This window comes from Scaptodrosophila lebanonensis, unplaced genomic scaffold (assembly GCF_003285725.1).
Source record: "Scaptodrosophila lebanonensis strain 11010-0011.00,11010-0021.00 unplaced genomic scaffold, SlebRS2 tig00001415-arrow-pilon, whole genome shotgun sequence".
Lineage (NCBI taxonomy): Eukaryota > Metazoa > Arthropoda > Insecta > Diptera > Drosophilidae > Scaptodrosophila > Scaptodrosophila lebanonensis.
In genome coordinates, this window is record NW_022060742.1 from 12,447,273 (window position 1) to 12,467,453 (window position 20,181).

At 36.4% G+C, this 20,181-nt stretch overlaps 1 protein-coding gene across 9 annotated transcripts in view; it reads right to left on the reverse strand.

Moving 5' to 3' along the window:
- Window positions 1–20,181, reverse strand: part of LOC115632467 (cationic amino acid transporter 3) — a 26,942-nt gene continuing 6,761 nt past the window's right edge. The window contains exons 1-4 of one of the 9 annotated variants that reach the window (XM_030529631.1): window positions 9,119–10,341; window positions 2,767–3,392; window positions 2,197–2,709; window positions 1–1,043 (exon numbers count right to left, since the gene is read on the reverse strand). In XM_030529631.1, the coding sequence (XP_030385491.1) occupies window positions 337–1,043; window positions 2,197–2,709; window positions 2,767–3,392; window positions 9,119–9,132 (1,860 nt within the window). In that variant the 5' untranslated portion in view covers window positions 9,133–10,341 and the 3' untranslated portion in view covers window positions 1–336. Of the gene's footprint in view, window positions 1,044–2,196; window positions 2,710–2,766; window positions 3,393–7,758; window positions 7,892–8,251; window positions 8,375–9,118; window positions 16,862–17,193; window positions 18,321–20,181 lie in introns of those variants that run through there. The other 8 variants (XM_030529630.1, XM_030529633.1, XM_030529634.1 and 5 more) reach the window with 8 other exon arrangements.

A 20,181-nucleotide genomic window follows, 5' to 3' on the forward strand; every position in this document is an offset into this window, starting at 1 on the left:
AATAATAGTGAGTAACACTTTGAAGAAAATAAAAAGTTCATTATCAGTTAAAAAGCTGGACATGGTAGCTCAACGGTTTTACTTTCAAAATATGTCGAATCCATTTAATTTTTATGCGCAATCTATTCATCTCTCTCTCTCTCATATACTTTCTCTATGAAAAATGAGCTTAGTTTGCAGCTCCAGAGACTGCAATATTCAAGAATAAATGCGAAATTTGAAATGATAAATTGCCGTTCAACAAGAGACTTAGAGAAGTGAATCATTATGATTGGAAAAATATTGGCAATACGACTAAAACTTATAATACTTTTGCTATACACTTAACCTACGGCTTTAAAGCTTTTCCACATACGCCTCCGATTCCAGTTCCTTCTTCATGCTGCCATTCTCCAACTTCCAATCCGGCTCGAAGGCTCTATTGTCGTGCTGCTCGAGGTGTTGTTGTTGCATCGCATTGGCCGCTGCCTCGGCATGATTCCGATTGCGTTGGATTTGCGTGGAATGGCGCAGGCCATAGGCGAAATAAATGATATAGCCAATGATTATCCAAATCAGAAAACGTATCCATGTATAGAGATCAAGTTGGAACATCAAATACAAATTAACGAACACGCTGAGGCAGGGAATGAATGGCACCATCGGCACCTGGAAGGTCAACTCAATACCAGACACGGGCTGTAGTCCGATCACAACGCATATAACTATCAGAACCAAGCCGACAATACTCAAAGATATAATGCCAGATGCGCTGCTTATATCAAAAGCTCGCTCCAGACCACACCAAAGCAACGTGAAGAGCGCAAACACTACAATGCCTATTTTGGTGATTCCCGAAGTAAGGGTGTTGGGCTTATTAAATGAGTTGCCATTGTAGAATTGTTTCAGAACCGTAGGCAAGCGTACGGTTACCTCCTTGATCATGCCCTCGTCCTGGTAGCGCAAAACAAGCACACAAATAGCCACAATGGTGTAGGCCAGCAATGTGCCAATAGACATCATGTCGATCAACTGATCCAGATCGAAGAGTAATGCCATGATAGCTGAAATATACAAAAAAATATATATTTAGTACCGGCTAGACGAAACAAAAATGTTAGAATTAGATTGGTGTAATTAAAAAATTATAGGATACTAGCTGTACTGTAAGCTTTAGAACGCCTTCTAAACACCTTTGATTTATTAGTTTTGCATGCCTAATTGTTTTTTATATATGCTTGATTGTTTTTATGCCCTGATATTCTTATTGGTCCTCTGTAAACTGAATTTATTATTTTCATATTGAAACAACAAAACAAAGAAATGAAAGAAAATCAAAAAAATCCATTAATTTATAGGAAAAACCAAAATTCTTAAAAAAAAAAAAATAGAAAAATCTACAAAAATAAAATATAATTAAAAATTGTGTTCATTCAATAGCCACGAAATTCCACAGTACTATATTCACAGACTATTTTCAATATTACCACAAAATTTAATCAAAAACGGGCAGCGATTTCGAAGTCTATGCATATCATACATACATACATATATGTACTATATATAGATTATCTAACATATCCATGCCTGTAATTCAATTTTAATAATCACTTTAATCGTGCCAAAAGCCTAATTGTTGTAAAAAAACAATATATCTTCGCTGTTCGAGAATTTTATGTTCAGTTATCGATTATCAAAACAAAAATAAAAATTGAAATGAGGAAAAAAAAAGGAAGGAACCAAATTGCTGGGATTTATGTACAAGTATAATTTTTCCCGCTTTACATTGTTTAATTTTTTATATTTCCCCATTTTGTTTAATTAAGTAGAAAAGAAAGCTGCCTCACTTGTAAATTCATAATGTTTTTAATTAAATTGAATTGAAAGGAACTACATTTATCGATTAACTGATTATGTGTTTAAAAAAACCGTTTTCAAGCAATACATAATAACCTGAAATCGAAAACTCTAGCCTATATTCGATATATTGAATATAGGTATATGTAAATATGTGTTTATATTTAAATCGCAATCAGTTTACATTTTTTAAATCGCTGTAACCGACGTTGTTCATCTTCGATAGCAATTACAAAACAATAACTACCTACATCTAGCGTGGAGATTGAGATTCTAAGATAATATGCAGACTGTATTTGATATTATTTCATTCACCGACTCTCAAAAACTTTTGCTGATAACCCTCAGTAGAATACTTACATGCAAAAATACCCGACACAATAGTGGCGAGAAGTGGCGTCTGTGTATAGTTATTAACCAGGGAGAGCTTCTTGAAGAGTATGCCATCGTTGCCCATGGCATAGAGTATACGTGGCAGTGGAAACATGGCGCCCAAAAGACTTGTGCACAGCGCAAATACTGCACCAATGGTCACTATCCATTTGATCGTATACCAATTGACGGCATCAAAGGCTGCGGGGAAGGGTGCCTCCTTATCCTGCAGATAATAGGGCAACATCATTGTGAGAACGGTCGAGACTCCAAAGTAGGACAGGAATATAATGATGAGCGAGATGACGATGGCCAGCGGAATGTTACGTTTTGGATTGATGGCCTCCTCGCCGGTGGTGGCGATACAATCAAAGCCGACGAAGCCATAAAAGCATTTGGCCGCCCCAGCCATGACGCCAGCAATGCCAAAAGGCATAAAACCGCCGCTACCAAATCCAGGTGGTACCTCCGATTCGGGTATGCGCCAGTTATCGGGATTCGCTGCAATGAAGCTTAGTTGTATTCAAAGCCCAAATGGAATTATTAAGACTTGCTTACCATTTATAGCGCCCGCAACCAGCACGATGCCAATGGTAACCAAATTCACGCAAGTGAAAATGTTATTCAAAAAACTGGACTCCTTGACACCAAAGGCAAGCAATGCGGCCAGCAACAGAATCATGCCAAAGCTCAAGAAGTCGGGATAGTCGCCCAGAAAGCTCACTTTAATGGGCAGATGTTCTCTCAGGGCAGCGGACATTGTGCCATTAATTAGCGAATCAAAGTAACCGCTGAGACCTCTAGCAACAGATGCCGTGCCAATAACATATTCCAAAATTAGATTCCAGCCTATCGTGAATGCCACAAACTCGCCAATAGTGACATAACTGTAGACATAAGCACTGCCCGCCTTGGGCACACGTGCCGCAAACTCTGCATAACAAATGCCCGCAAACGCCGACGCAAGGGCAGCAATCAGAAAGGAAATGGTCACCGCAGGACCCGCTATATTGTAGGCCACCGAACCGGCCAGCACATATACACCCAGGCCGAGTGTACTGCCCACACCTAGAGCCGTCAGATCGAAGAGATTGAGTACGCGGGCCAATTGCGATTCACTCTCGTGCACATCATCTGTTTTGCGGCGTGAAAAGGCTCTCCATAATGCGGCCATACTGAAGGTTCTGAAATAATAAGTTATATAAGAGTAAGTACATAAAGTTATAACAGGTTCTCGCTATTCGTAAAATTACATTTTTGCTTGGCCTGAAGCTTTCATTAATTAAGTTAATTATTATTTTAAAAAATGTGTTTGAATAAAACATTTTTCGGGAAAAAGGGTCACACTTTTTTAATTCAATTCAATTCAAATACATACATTCTCTATTCTTAAAATTAAATCTTTGTTTAGCTTAATAAAGCCTGAAGTTTTCGTATGAACGCAAAGAATTTCGAAAGCAACAAAACTAGGTACTTTTATTATTCAAATTAATTATAATTTCTATTTTATAAAATTTCAATGGAAAGGTCACATTTTTTCAATTCTGAAATAGATTATCTATGCTTAAAATTAAATCTTTGCCTAGTTTGACGAAGAACTTGGAAAGTCACAAAACTTGGTACTTTTATTATTCAAGTTAATTATAATTTCCATTTTTTTTTTTTTAAAAATAATTTGAATGAAACATTTCTCGGGAAGAAGGGTCACACTTTTTCAATATTATTTAATATTTGCGATTCTCCATTGAATGCAAAGAACTTGGAAAGTCACCAAACTTGGTACTTTTATTATTCAAGTTACTTATAATATGTAATTTAAAAAATTAATTTGAATAAAAAGGTCACACTTTTTCAATTCTAAAATAGATTTTATTTATTTATTTATATACAGCTTACTCTACAATATATAAATTAGAAATCAAATTAAACGTTTGCTTAATTTGAAGAAGAACTTGGAAAGTCACCAAACTTGGTACTTTTATTATTCAAGTTAATTATAATTTTCATTTTCGAAATTTATTTGAATAAAACATTGTTCGGGAAGAATGTTTAATGTTTGCAGTCCTCTATTGATACTAAAGTATGTTTAGTATTACAGCCCCCACTCTGTTAAAGATTGCGCAGGTCATGTGGTATGCGATTTATCACTATATCTTATCGTTCTATTTATCTATATGTATGCAATAAACTTGAGTTGATATTTGAATAAGCAAATGTTTTAGACGAAAACGTCAAAACGTTTGAGCCGCTTTGGATGTCATTGTTCATAGCCGTGTTTTTTATTGCTCGATAAGTCATTTGTCTTGCCAAGCACGACATAGAAAAGCGGCTGAAATAACAGAGAAACAGCGATTAGATATCGCAAATCGACTGACAGCGTACAGCTATATAGCCACACATACTTGTATATATTCGTAGATATGAGTTAATTATTAGACGTAACTCATTGACTAGCATTGCTTAGTTTGTTGTTAGTTTTAATGATACTTTAAATAATGAATACTATGAGTTGTGCTCAATTAAAAGTATTCCACTACTTAAGAATATTTTCTGATATTAGCGCTTAATTTTGCCGATTTCTGAATTTTAAGATAAAGCACTGTTTTGCTATAAATTATAGTTAAGTTCTTCTTATATCGAAATAAATCTTTTTAGAATTCTTAGCAATACTTACACTATTAACTTTTTGCTCAATATTTTACCATCAAATTATTGCTTTAATTTTAGGTTCTTCCTAGATCGAAATAAACTTTTTAAGAATTCAAAGCTATTCTTATACTACATGTTAATAGTTCTACAAAATGATTCACTGCCTCTACAAACTGAAATATTTTTGCTCAATTTTTACCTTCATAATATTACTTTAATTTATAGCTCACTTATCTAATCGTTAACCCTTTTCGGGGGGATTTATTCGTAAAGATTAAGCTTCCAACACGTGAGCAGTGTTATGTAATTACAAAGTTCAAGTTCTTTCAGTATTTCGATTTATGGAGCCAAACTTAATAAAAATGGCAGGCCATAAAAATCATTATATGACTTCATCGATAACGTTCATTGTAGTCGGAATTTATGGTTTAACTTTCATTCACACAAACATTTGATAAAATGCCCCCAACATTTTAGGCATTATCGTAAACATAAGTATTTCGCCCCCACAAATATTTTCTGAATATATATATAACGAGATGCCTTTCCTATTAGTCATATAAAAAAATTGCCAGCTTATCAATGGCCCTGCGGCATGACTTTTCTAAATTGGAATCTTTGTGGCAATTTCTCAATAACTATTTATCTTTTTATTAAGAGGTTTGTCTAGTCGAAGGTTAATTATTCGCGTTTCAAATCACTTTTTATAGGTCGAGCAATTCAAGTTATAGTTTCTAGCATGCAAAAAATATAAATTTTGTTGTCTTTAGAATATAAATAGTTGTTTCAAGGTAGTACATCCTAAATAGAATACTAGCTCCTTCATATTATATGTCTGTCACGCGCTATTGTTGGGGATCCCCTGTGCTGTGGATTATTATTATTAATTATTTTTTTATACCCTGTACCCGTAGGGTAAAAAGGGTATATTAGGTTTGTGCAAAGTATGTAACATATAGAAGGAAGCATCTCCGACCCCATAAAGTATATATATTCTTTATCAGCATAACGAGAGAAATCGATCTAGACATGTCCGTCCGTCTGTCCGTCCGTCTGTCCGTCCGTCTGCCCGTCTGTCCGTCCGTCTGCCCGTCTGTCCGTCTGGATGAACGCGAGGATCTCAGAAACTATAAAAGCTAGAATAACCAAAGTTGGCATCCAGATTCTCCTAGGTCCGAGTAAGGACGAGTTTATTTTATTTTTTTTAATTTCCCCCCCCTTCCCCCGCTACAGAATTTCGTCAATAGCGTCCACATTTCAAATGCTACCTAAACCAAACTTTGCACACATAATTTATATATAATTGTCTACTGTTGTTCAACATTTTATTCAATTCGGTCAATTCTAAATAAAGTTATTAGCAAAACAAATTCTCGCCAGTACAACCCCCCAAACTGCAGCAACAAGTTCGCTCTTCTTCTTCCTCTTTTTGGGCGCATATAACTCAGTGACGAAAGTTTACCTGGGTACAGGGTATTACACTGTCGGGCTTGCTCGACTGTAGCGTTCTCTCTTGTTTTTTATATTCTTTTTCGTTTATGACAATTTTAAGCAGGTATTTAAATCGTATTGTAAACACATATGTATATGCATTAATTTTTTTCCGATTTTCAGATACAGCTCTGCATTTCGTAGTCATATACAAGTTGCTTACATGCTGCTTTTAAACGAAATTCAAGTCAAAATTCTCGTCTATATCATCATATTTATTCTTTAGGTAGATAGTTTTCATTTCCTATTTAGTCAAAAATCAAACCGCAAACGGCACTAGAAGAGAATCACATTTGAAATACTCTAACAACCAACTGAGTTTTAGTTCATTCTATTACCTGGAGAAATGCTTAAACTTTCTTACTCCATCTGCTTTACCCACAATTTGAAGAATCTTTTCATAATATTACATATTTCAAAAAAATAAAATTTTTTATTATTTTCGACTAAATTCTAAAAACTAAATTTATTTCAATGTTTAATCCAATTAAGCTTCAAGCATAGTAAATTAATTGTGGCTTTCTGTTTGCGTTTAAGATCCGGGCTCTGCGGCTTCTAAGCAATTCAGTTAAAAACTGGTTTGCCATATATAATATGCATCATCTTGATAAAAACTCAAGTACATTCATACTTATATGGTTTATCTACTCATAGCCTTAAGTTACATGAGATTATGGACTTCAATACCCTTATGTGCCAATTAAACAACTTATCTGATATTTATAATACGTTGACAAGTAGTCCATTGTTATCGGAAAATACTTATTGACGCTATTGATAACATGCTGCTAGGTATTAAGTATTTGAATTGATGTTTTCTTTGATTAAATTCAAGTGTGATTGATTCGAAGAAACGAAACTGAAAGCCTAGAGTGAAGAGGTTGAATAATACTGTTTAATCTATTCAAACTTCTTAGTGTGGAGTTATTATTTATAGTTAATTTTAAAAGATAAGTTTTCCATTAATTTTGTTTTAAAAAAATGTAAGGCAAAAAAATGCCAACATTTAAGCTTCAAATAAACATGTTCCGATGAAATTTTGTAAAAGCTTATGAGTTCCTCCATAAAAGTGTATATTTTAATCACTACGGTCCAATTTAAAAAAAAACATTTTTGAATTTTGATAGTTGGATTTAAAAAATTCGGAGCTTTGCAATTTACATTTCTTTTTTAACGTCGACAAAAGAATTTATTTGTGAGATATCACACATAAAACATTTTTGAGCAGTGTAATACTTAAGGTTTAATATTGGAGCACAACTGAATAATTTGTATATATCATTTCATTTCACTTTTGCATTCTTGTTTCTTTTAATTGTATACAATAATGTGTTCAAGTTTTAAGTAATGCCCGTAGTCTCGAGGACTCTCTTTTTATTAGTTTAAAATATTTTGTGGCATTTTTCATACTTTTTTCTGTTTTTGCGTTTGTATCACTTTAAAAATGGCGCACTACGATTTAATGGCAGTTATAAAAGTTAATACGGTCTAAAATAAAAACAAAAGTTAAGCGCTCTGGCAAATACGTCAACCGCGCGCGTCGCTCTTCAAAGTCGTTCTGATCGTGCGGTATTGGCGTTGGCGCGGTTAAAGCTTTGCAAACAGCTAACAAGCACTGTGCACCGCCGCACCACCGCACCGCCGCCTGGTGTCAGAGACCCAACAAAGTGTTAAACGAACTTTTTTCTTAGCCAAGTCACATACGAGCAAGTATACTTAACGTAGCAAACGCATTTTGCAGCATTATTAATATGTTTCCGGTTCGATCCAATTCGGTACCGCAAACTCGTCGGGCGAAGAGAGATTTTGGCAAGTCTATTGCCTATTGCAACAGTGTTGAAGAAATTAACCGATAAGATATTCTGAAAAATGTATGCATGTAGGAGTAAAATGTATCGGTATTGTAACGGGTTACGTATATAATCCAGGCTAGATGGTGGGCATAGGTGAGAGCGCACGCGAAATTTTTCCGGCTCTGGCTCGTCGGCAAGTGGGGTGGTGATCTTGCTTCTCGCCTATGGTTTGCCTATACATATATATTTCTTTAAAAAAAAGATGCGTGCAGACAAGCGGAAAAGTTGCGGTAATACACACACAGGATAGTAAGAGGGAAAACAAACATAAAACGAAAATTGCGACCCTCAGGTGTTAATGAGGTGAACTGCGACCCTCAGGTGTTATTGAGGTGAACTGCCCTCCCTACCATGGTCATTCCTTACCAAAAAAATAAGGACTAACTATTAGAATGACCCCTAAAATTTCCGGGAGACCTACAGGGGCGGCATGACTAGCATTGATCAAAAGAAGTTAAGTTAAAACATTATAAAATATAATTTATTCACAAAAAAAAACGAACGTGGAAAAATAAGAAGTGCATGACAACCAATTATAAATAACAATTAAATAGGTATAATATAAATGAAATTAAATGTGTATGTATATGAATGCTTAAAATATATAGATAAAAGGTAATAAAAAAAATGAATATGAAAAATAAATAGAATTCAAAAATGATTTATAAAGGTATAACCAAAATGAAAAATATACATTCTTATGAATTATCAAATTAAAAAAAAACTTTCGGCATGGAAACAAAATGGCAGTAGAAAAATGATGCAAGAAAAATGAATTGAATCAGTTAAGCTTAGTAATGAAACTATATGTTCTGAGTTTTGCCTCTTTAGTTGAGTTTTTTTTTTTTTTTTTTTGTTACGTGATTCGCAAAAAAAAATAATAACAAAAAAAATAATTTGCAAAAAAAATAACTTACTTGGCGTTATCCATCGCTGAAAGTACTTTCCCGATGAGACCGCTGCTGAAAAGGAAAATCTTAGATGATGGGAATACAATCCAACCATCTGTGTGGACACAAAACAGAATTTCGTTTCTTTTTCTTTTGCTGTACTCAAAAAAAACTCACTCGAAAGAAAACACTCAACAAAACATACAAAAAAAACGGTACTCCTCTTCCTCTTCAATATTCGAAGATACGGCCTCTCTTCGGATTTCGAGAACCAAGATAAACTAATAATTAAAATTCGGCCATGTGTTTCCCTATGCCTTCACAAAGTAAAATTAATGACATCGAACAATGTAATATAAATGGTCTGAACCAAGATTAACAGTAAAAAAAAACTGTATAACTAAATAGAACTTTAAATATAAATATAATGAAAATTTAACCTATGGAGAAGTTGATTCTGGCTGGCCATTATATCGTTTTTTTCCAACAACCAAAAATTTAGCCACTACTGCCTTTTCCCTTTGCTCAGAGCCACACGTCTTAGCTGCACTCAACCTTTTTATTTAAACCAAACACAACAATGAAGCCGACGCGGGTAAAATTTAGCAGCGCGGATACGACGGCGCTGGTAGCTGCTTCGCGTACGATAGAAGACTGAGTTGCACTCAGGTGGGTCGGACGATCGCCTGCGGTTGTTCTGCTGCGTCGAACTTAGGGTCCAAAACTTGAGTGATTTCGTCTTTTAGAATTTTAATGCTGCTGGCGGCTGCTGTTTATTGCATATGCCAATGCAATGGACTGCTCTTCGGTTTCAGAAACCCTCCAATACGATCAAGGGCTGGCATCCGGCGAAAATAGCTCAATATTATCACTGGCCTTTGTGTGGGCCTTTGTTTTATTTTTTATTTTTTTTATATAAAACCAATCTGGATACGCTTTTTTAGCGACTTTAAAATTTTTCTTCGACTCGGATATAAAAAAACTTTGAACTGCAATTTGCACACGTCTGCTCTCGGCCAAGTATCACCAGAAAAAGAAAGCATCTGACGCCTTGGACCAGGCGGGAACCTTTTTACAGAGGCGGTAGGTCAGCGAGGTGAAAGTAGCCATTTTCGGCGAAAGTGACACTTGCACCTGTTAAGCCAGGAGTTACCCTATTGACCTGCTTGCGCCTTTCCCTCATACGACCAAGAGGTGGCGCTAAGAAAAATTACGATATTCGCCTATTAAACTGATTTAACAAAACAGTTGCTGCTGCAAGCGTTACAAATGCCCCCCACCAAAATCAGACTTGGTGGTTTTAAAAAAAAACATCAAGGCTGATCACACCTAAGCTTGAAGCAGCTATTGCTTTAAGTCTTTTGCGTGATATTTGCCAACAAATCGACCCTGGAGATCCTCCAGCTCGTAATAGCAATTGCCAATTTTACGTCGAACACGGGCTTTGATATAGGCAGGTCCCAATTTTGAGTTATAGCCAGCTTGAAAATTACTCTGTCGAAAATTTCTCCGGTAAATTTCCTGACCTACCCTATACGAAACTGCTCTTGAGCGTAAATTGTAATTGCGCTCATTTTTCTCATTTTGTTTTCGCATTACCTCGCATGCTTTGCTTCGTATAAGTTCGAGAGAATCTTCCTTGCTATAAACAGCTGCTTTATCTTCTAGCAATTTTAAGTGTCTCAACAATTTGTAGGTTGAACCCGAATTTAAAAATTGTTGACCGAACACCATATAATATGGAGTAGCACCAATTCCGGAATGAACTGCTGACCTTAAAGCACAACTTATACTGCTCAAATGCTCGTCCCAGTCTTTTTGATCTGGCCTTATATAAGAACGAATAGCAGCAATAATTGAGCGATTTACACGCTCGGACGCATTAGCCTGTGGCGAATATACAGCTGTCAATGTATGAACAACTTGATTGTCCCGAAGCAACTTTTGAAAAGCTTCAGCCTTAAATTGCGAACCATTGTCTGAAACAACTGTCTCTGGAACTCCAAATGTGTGGAAAAGCTCCTGTTGCATATATTTCACGACAACATCTGCAGTCAGTTTTTTCACTGCTTTAAGAAAAACAAACTTGGTGTAGTGGTCCATAACAATAAAAATACCAATATTTCCACTACGAGAACGAGGATACGGGCCTAAGAAATCAATATACAACCTTTGAAAGAATCTCTGTGATTCTGGGGACTTTCCAATTGGCGGACGCTGAACTGTATTTGGCGCTTTAGTCGTTTTACATGTTTCGCAAGAATTTATGTAACATTTCACATCGTTGACTAAGCCTGGCCAATAATAATACCTTCGTATCCTTTCCAAAGTTTTATGCACTCCACCGTGAGAAGCTAACGGGTGGTCATGTGCGTTTTTCAAAACCTCTGAAACTAATTCCTTAGGAATCCATAACTTCCAACCAAAAGAATCATGCAACTGGTCTCCCGTTGCATGGTCTGATCTACGGTACACAAAATTTTCAACCACTTTAACATCGGGTAATTTGTCTGCATTTGCCTTAACGCGTTCCATGAGCTCAGTATAGTCATCGGACTTAAAAAATTTAGATTCCAAGTCGACTAACAAACCATTACTGGACTCTATCGCAGCTATTTCGTCATCGTGCACCCTAGACAAAGCATCTGGAACAATATTCAATCTACCGCTTCGATGTTCAATTTTAAATCTAAAACCTTGAAGTTTTAGTGCCCATCGAGCAAGACGAGAATGTAAGTCTTGTTGTGACATGAGCCACTTTAAGGACGCATGATCGGTTATCACCGTGAATTCGTGACCTTCAACATAAGCACGAAAACGCTTAATGCATACTAAAGCTGCTAAACATTCTTGCTCAGTTACGGTATAATTTTTTTGAGCCTTGTTAAGTTTTTTCGAAACAAAAGCTATGGGATATTCATCTCCATCTTCAGTCTTTTGAACCAAGACACCTCCGACTCCAGTTTTGCTAGCGTCACAGTGTATAAAGAAGGGCTTGCTGAAATCGGGACTGCGTAGCACTGGTGCTAAGCAAAGCAACTGCTTTAATTTTACAAATGCTTGTTCACCCTCTGGAGTCATAATAAATTTCTGTCTGGGCTTTAACAGATCTGTAAGTGGAGCAGATATTGCGGCAAAATTGCTAATAAACTTGCGGTACCATCCAACCATTCCCAAGAAACTCCTTAGAGCTTTGAGTGTACGAGGAATTGGAAAATCTGTCATTGCTGAAATTTTTTCTGGGTCTGTACGAATGACACCTTCACCTATAATATGTCCTAAATATTTAACCGAGCGCATGCAAAATTTGCTCTTTTCTACGTTTAGTGTTAAACCAGCAGATTTGATTCGCTCAGCAACTTGAGTCAAAACCTTTAAGTGCGACTCAAAACTATTCGACACAATTAACAAGTCGTCCAAATAAACAAATACCTCATTTCTGAGCGATGGTGGAATAACTTTATCCATTAGACGAGTCATTGTTGCGGCAGCATTGGTCAAACCAAATGGCATGACTTTATACTGGTAAAGCGGCCTACCCGGTATCGTAAATGCTGTTTTATCTCGCGACGAAACATCTAACGGAATTTGCCAGTAGGCATCTTTCAAATCTAGACTTGATATAAACATTGCTTTTGGCAAACGGCTTAAAATGCCATCAATTTGTGGAAGCGGATACGCGTCTTTTCGCGATACAGCATTGACTTTTCTGCTATCCAAACAAATACGAAATTTTCCTGGCTTTTGTACCAACACAACTGGCGAAGACCAAGCACTGTCTGACTCTTCTATAACTCCTTGCTCAAGCATGCGATCAATCTCCGCATATAGAAGTTTTTCTTGTGCCGGAGAAATAGGAAAATGACGCTGTTTAATTGGTTTTGCATCACCAACGTCAATTATGTGCGATATGAGCGAAGTCTTGCCAAGACCAGAAACTACAAATGAAGGAAATTTGTCAATTACTGCCTGAAGGCTTTCCTTTTGTAAACCCAATAAGTTGTGAGAATCTGATGACAGTTCGGAAATTTCTCTGTCCGGTGGCAAAAGATTGAACGTTGTCCAAAAATCGATTCCAAGGTACAGATCCTGACTTAAGGAAGGAATAATATGCAACTCTATATCTTTCGTCTCGTTTTTGTATTTTATTGCAGTTTTAAACCGACCTACAATTTCTTGTTTTTTTCCATCTGCGGTACAAGCTGAACTTATAATTCTTTTGAAATTGAATCTACTTCGTATTAATTGTTCTGCCAATCGACCACCTACACAACTAATAGCTGCGCCAGTGTCCATTAATCCAAGCACAATTCTATCCAGCATACGAACTTCAGCATACGGGCGCTTATCATTATTTTTATAGCGAATGGCATTTATTGTTTTTGCAGATTGCCAATACGCGCGCATGCGTTTTGCATTTCTAGAAACTGATTTTCTTCTACCTAAGTTTTTAAAATTAAATATATCTACAAAGTTTTTGTACTTTTGCGGCCAATGCAAAAGTGACAACGTAGAACTAGCTGTACTTGTGTTTTCATCGGTAATTATTCGGCATTCGTTAATTTGCTGCTCTGAACACACGGGTGCTGCCGAGCCGGTGCGTTCGACCTCGAGTTTTTTGAGCATTTGGTGCAAGTTGGTTTATATGTATTCTTAGCACCACAACCATAACAAAAAACTCTACGCTTAGCTTCACAATCTTGATATCGATGCCCCTCTTTACGACAATTCCAACAAACTAGAGCCATTGCGCCAATTTCGCCTTCGCTCTCCATGTCAGAAAATTCTGCGGCATCCTCAGTTTCACTATCCTCTACCAGCTCAGAAACTTGCTTTCTAAAAGGAACTGTTTTTTGATAGCTATAATCTCGCTTTACGTCTTTTAAAAACGCTTCGCGACGGCGACAAATTTCACGCAGGCGGCTAACCGAATTTATTTGAATGTTTAATAATTCGTGCCTTATTTCGGGCCTTAAGTTTCGACGTAGTGTTTCGACAACAATCTCTTCAGACATAGGACTTTCTAAACTATCCATTAGCTGAACTATTGCGTCATAAAATGAATCGAAATTTTCTTTTTCGCGCTGCTTTCGATCCCTGATAGCCTCTCGAATGTCTACATCTGTACGCGAATCTCGATATTGTTTTCGAAGTGCGTTACAAAGTAAGTCCCACCTTGCCAAAGGAGTAGTTCGATGGAACCGCCAATAAAATTCTCGTGCCTTTCCTTCAAAAAGCAAACTGGCATTAGAACAAAGAAGTGCAAAATTTCCCTCTAGAGTTTGGTGTGTCATTGCCTCAGCTCTATATATAAAATTATCGACACTAATGCCCTCCGGATTTCCATTGAAGCGTAACTTCCAACTATTCAGAATATGACCAACTTTATCTGGACGATACGTTAAATCGCTGTGCGAAGTTGGTGTTCCAGTAGGAAATACCACAGACATTGACTCGCGCTGACTGCGTTGCGCCTCTTGCTCATTATTATTTCTACGAGTATTTTGAGCCTGGTTTTGAGTCTGAGCCACCAAAGAACTCATCTGTTCTGCTATGTTGGTCCGTATCGACTGAGCTATTTGAGCTGACAATTGGCTAAAAAGGTCATTTTGCATGGCTCGAACTGCCTGAGCCACTATAGGAACGATAGAATTTTCTTGGGAATTCGTGCTATTCCGTTGTTCTGCTGATCTACTAGTACCCGGTATGTCGTCTTGAGTTGCATACGTTTCGTGTAATCTGACTTGTTGCCTGGTATTCTGCGCTATTGTGTCTGGTTGGCTTTTGAAACAAACAGCTACACAGCATGGGCAAGTATTTGATGTGCGTGCATGAGCCATAATGCACTTTTTATGAAATTCATGGCCACAAGTAGTCGTGTAGCCAGTCGTTGCTGCTATGCTCTTTTTACATATATGACACTGTGTTGTAGATTGGGCATTTGTGCCTGCCTCCTCATCCGAATGATCGACACCCATGATAAACAACAGAACTTATTAAGAGCAAAAAAAAATAACAGAAATACAAAACAGCTGATCTAAGCAATTTCAAGGGCAAGGTCAATAACCCTTGGAGCCGCTATTCGCTAATCTCTTCAACTGCTCTCTGCATGCGAACGAAACTGCAAACACAACCTGAGCGAAATGAGTGTAATTCTAAACAAATAATAATTATGCTAAGACCTAAAGTAAAACGTGTAAACAATAAAAACTATTGCGGTACTTGTAAATCAACAAATAAATATCAAGAAGAACAAAAAGCATAAACATAAATTGATCTTTTGCTTAGTCAATGCTCCCTGCATGAATCCCTTATCAGCAAATTAGCAGATTTGTTTACGTTTGCGTCGAAAAGAAAAAGTAAAATATTACGTTTGATGCTGGCGGCGACAAGTCATTTACAATCGTCCACAGCTGATCCAATAGAATCAATTGCGGTAGACCTGTCCGTTTTTTTCTTTCTTATTTTTCGCGCAACAACAACAACATGAGTAAGCTGTGGCCAAATGGTGATAACATTTATCAACTCAATTTGTCATCCAAAGCAACTTACATATTGAAATATTTTTTTTTTTTTTTTTTTTAAAAGGAAAAGATTTGGTTTTTGATTTATTAAATAATTTAAATGTGGTCAGAGGAATTCTTATAAAAGAAAATCACACTGCAAAATCCTATGCATTTAAACTACAAATAAAGTTTACCCATAGATTTGTTTTGAGTCTTTTCTTTCGCCTTTCAGCCGTGGTCAGTTGATTCGTTACTAATAACAAAGTCATCTGCATATCCTATGCGTCTTGAATAGCAAAATTAAAACTCAAAGGAAATTTGTTCAAATAGAAAAGCTTTCTGAATTACTTTCTCCTACTTTCAGCCGTGGTCAGGTATTCAACTACTGAAAATTTAAATACCTGCATATCCTATGCGTCTAAATGAGGGATCAAATAACTCATAGGAAGAATAAATTTTAGCGGCAACACCAACCGTGGTTGAAAAGACAGAAGATAGGTAGCTGAACTACAAAGTGTCTCCAACCCAATGTTACTGTTATAATTTAGGAAAATTGAAAATGAAAATAAAGAAAAGAACATTGTGTGTGTGTGAGCCTCTATGAGATTATGGGCTTCTTTATCTGAATGTGAGTTCTAGAGAAAGTTATTATAAAGGTCTAGATAAAGTATGCCCCACACGTTGGACGCCATTTTAAATAATATTATTGTCTATTATAATTCATAACTGTAACGGGTTACGTATATAATCCAGGCTAGATGGTGGGCATAGGTGAGAGCGCACGCGAAATTTTTCCGGCTCTGGCTCGTCGGCAAGTGGGGTGGTGATCTTGCTTCTCGCCTATGGTTTGCCTATACATATATATTTCTTTAAAAAAAAGATGCGTGCAGACAAGCGGAAAAGTTGCGGTAATACACACACAGGATAGTAAGAGGGAAAACAAACATAAAACGAAAATTGCGACCCTCAGGTGTTAATGAGGTGAACTGCGACCCTCAGGTGTTATTGAGGTGAACTGCCCTCCCTACCATGGTCATTCCTTACCAAAAAAATAAGGACTAACTATTAGAATGACCCCTAAAATTTCCGGGAGACCTACAGGGGCGGCATGACTAGCATTGATCAAAAGAAGTTAAGTTAAAACATTATAAAATATAATTTATTCACAAAAAAAAACGAACGTGGAAAAATAAGAAGTGCATGACAACCAATTATAAATAACAATTAAATAGGTATAATATAAATGAAATTAAATGTGTATGTATATGAATGCTTAAAATATATAGATAAAAGGTAATAAAAAAAATGAATATGAAAAATAAATAGAATTCAAAAATGATTTATAAAGGTATAACCAAAATGAAAAATATACATTCTTATGAATTATCAAATTAAAAAAAAACTTTCGGCATGGAAACAAAATGGCAGTAGAAAAATGATGCAAGAAAAATGAATTGAATCAGTTAAGCTTAGTAATGAAACTATATGTTCTGAGTTTTGCCTCTTTAGTTGAGTTTTTTTTTTTTTTTTTTTGTTACGTGATTCGCAAAAAAAAATAATAACAAAAAAAATAATTTGCAAAAAAAAATAACTTACTTGGCGTTATCCATCGCTGAAAGTACTTTCCCGATGAGACCGCTGCTGAAAAGGAAAATCTTAGATGATGGGAATACAATCCAACCATCTGTGTGGACACAAAACAGAATTTCGTTTCTTTTTCTTTTGCTGTACTCAAAAAAAACTCACTCGAAAGAAAACACTCAACAAAACATACAAAAAAAACGGTACTCCTCTTCCTCTTCAATATTCGAAGATACGGCCTCTCTTCGGATTTCGAGAACCAAGATAAACTAATAATTAAAATTCGGCCATGTGTTTCCCTATGCCTTCACAAAGTAAAATTAATGACATCGAACAATGTAATATAAATGGTCTGAACCAAGATTAACAGTAAAAAAAAACTGTATAACTAAATAGAACTTTAAATATAAATATAATGAAAATTTAACCTATGGAGAAGTTGATTCTGGCTGGCCATTATATCGTTTTTTTCCAACAACCAAAAATTTAGCCACTACTGCCTTTTCCCTTTGCTCAGAGCCACACGTCTTAGCTGCACTCAACCTTTTTATTTAAACCAAACACAACAATGAAGCCGACGCGGGTAAAATTTAGCAGCGCGGATACGACGGCGCTGGTAGCTGCTTCGCGTACGATAGAAGACTGAGTTGCACTCAGGTGGGTCGGACGATCGCCTGCGGTTGTTCTGCTGCGTCGAACTTAGGGTCCAAAACTTGAGTGATTTCGTCTTTTAGAATTTTAATGCTGCTGGCGGCTGCTGTTTATTGCATATGCCAATGCAATGGACTGCTCTTCGGTTTCAGAAACCCTCCAATACGATCAAGGGCTGGCATCCGGCGAAAATAGCTCAATATTATCACTGGCCTTTGTGTGGGCCTTTGTTTTATTTTTTATTTTTTTTATATAAAACCAATCTGGATACGCTTTTTTAGCGACTTTAAAATTTTTCTTCGACTCGGATATAAAAAAACTTTGAACTGCAATTTGCACACGTCTGCTCTCGGCCAAGTATCACCAGAAAAAGAAAGCATCTGACGCCTTGGACCAGGCGGGAACCTTTTTACAGAGGCGGTAGGTCAGCGAGGTGAAAGTAGCCATTTTCGGCGAAAGTGACACTTGCACCTGTTAAGCCAGGAGTTACCCTATTGACCTGCTTGCGCCTTTCCCTCATACGACCAAGAGGTGGCGCTAAGAAAAATTACGATATTCGCCTATTAAACTGATTTAACAAAACAGTTGCTGCTGCAAGCGTTACAGTATGTATATCAAGCACTTTTGACGTCACACAGATAAGATATTATTTTAGGCCTTTCGTTTTTATTTATATGGGCAGTTAGTCGTTCTGGCCGCTCGTGCCGTTGATAAGCGGTGCAGCTGAGTATCAACCCCGTATCGCCCAAAGCCCAAAACAGCTTGTTAAACAATTTTATTGACCACTTGTAAACGGGTATTGTGTGATAAGCGCGAAGACATTGAGACACGTTCCACACGCGCCTATCCCTACAAAGTAGTTACTACAAAGTCTCTCTTGCCCATGCCGATCGCTTAAAATTATACACTTCAATAACAGTTACATTCTGTGCAGGCCATTGTGCCGATAAGGTAATGATCACTAAAATTGAATTACAGTAGCAACGCTGATCTGTGGCCTTGACACAGTTGTTCGCTGGGAGGCAGGTGGCGATGATTATTATGCAATGGAAACACGCGAGCAGATTCCAGAAGCAGACGCTGATAATATGAGTTAATACTCCAGTTGTAAACACATGTGTGTGAGGGACTCACTAGTGAGCTCATTGGGCTACTGAATTGTCCATCAAGGGTAATGATTGAGTGTTAATTTTCAGAGCTTTACTAATGACATTGCTAAGTTAGTAATAAGCAGTAAACAAAAGCAAGGGCTAAGCTTCGGGTGAGATACTATGTATGTTGTAACTCATTTTTAATTTGTAAACAATATTTTTAATTACGCAGTTCATTACAACGATAACACTTATACTTATAGACTCTAAGATATCATTGTTATTGATTAAAGGTTTTAAACCGTATTGAAATCTAGCGGATACTGGACTTAAATGTACATTGTAGAACAGTTAAGAAGTCGTGGTGAAATATCTTTTTGTAGAATTGAATTTGTAGTCTAGTGTTTAGTGTACTCGCAGTGTTAGAAGCAAATCATTCTAACCGGTCCAACATACCTAAGTGTTCTTAAGATAGTTCATTGCCAATATCTACATTATGGGTTTTAGTAATTTGTGTTGGGTGGATTGGAAATCCACAATTACCTTCAAGAATGATGTTTAGCATGGTTCAAACATTATCTTGCAAGATTGTAGTAGAACCGATATTATCGTAAAAAAGAAAGCAATAATATTTTAAGCCAAAGAACTATCGATTATGTATAAATATATAATTGCAAATATTATAGGAAAGTTTGGAGGAGGACCCCTAAGTTACTTATTCGCACATCAAAGCACATTAAAAAATAGAACCTCTAATAGGGAATAATTCTAAATATTAGCATTAGCATTAGCAGTTTGGGTTATCCATTAGTGAATTTATTTTTAGCTTCCTCTGCTTTCATCTGAGACATACTCAATTTTCATAAAAAATTGCAATTTGGCACACTGAACCAATTTGAAAGTTAATATTTAAAAAAATTGCAAATCGAATAATTCGATTCATGTATGTAATTTGATGAATGGTAGACCAAAAAAAAGCCCAAGCCTGTTACCAAAATCACATTAAATAAATAAAAATTTGTTTTTGAATTTATTTAAGGTACAACAGATTCCTTGCATTCCTCTTGATAATATATTTTTATTCAGACATGCATATAACATATCATTAGGCCTTTCAAAATATTTTTAAAGATTTGTAATCATATAATTGGCTTAAATCTTTATGTGATTTGTAAATTCGCAATCAGTCTTACTCAGAGCGGCTAAGATGAAGTTCGAATAACAAAATAGTGACCCCGACTGAGCCGAAACCTAATGACGA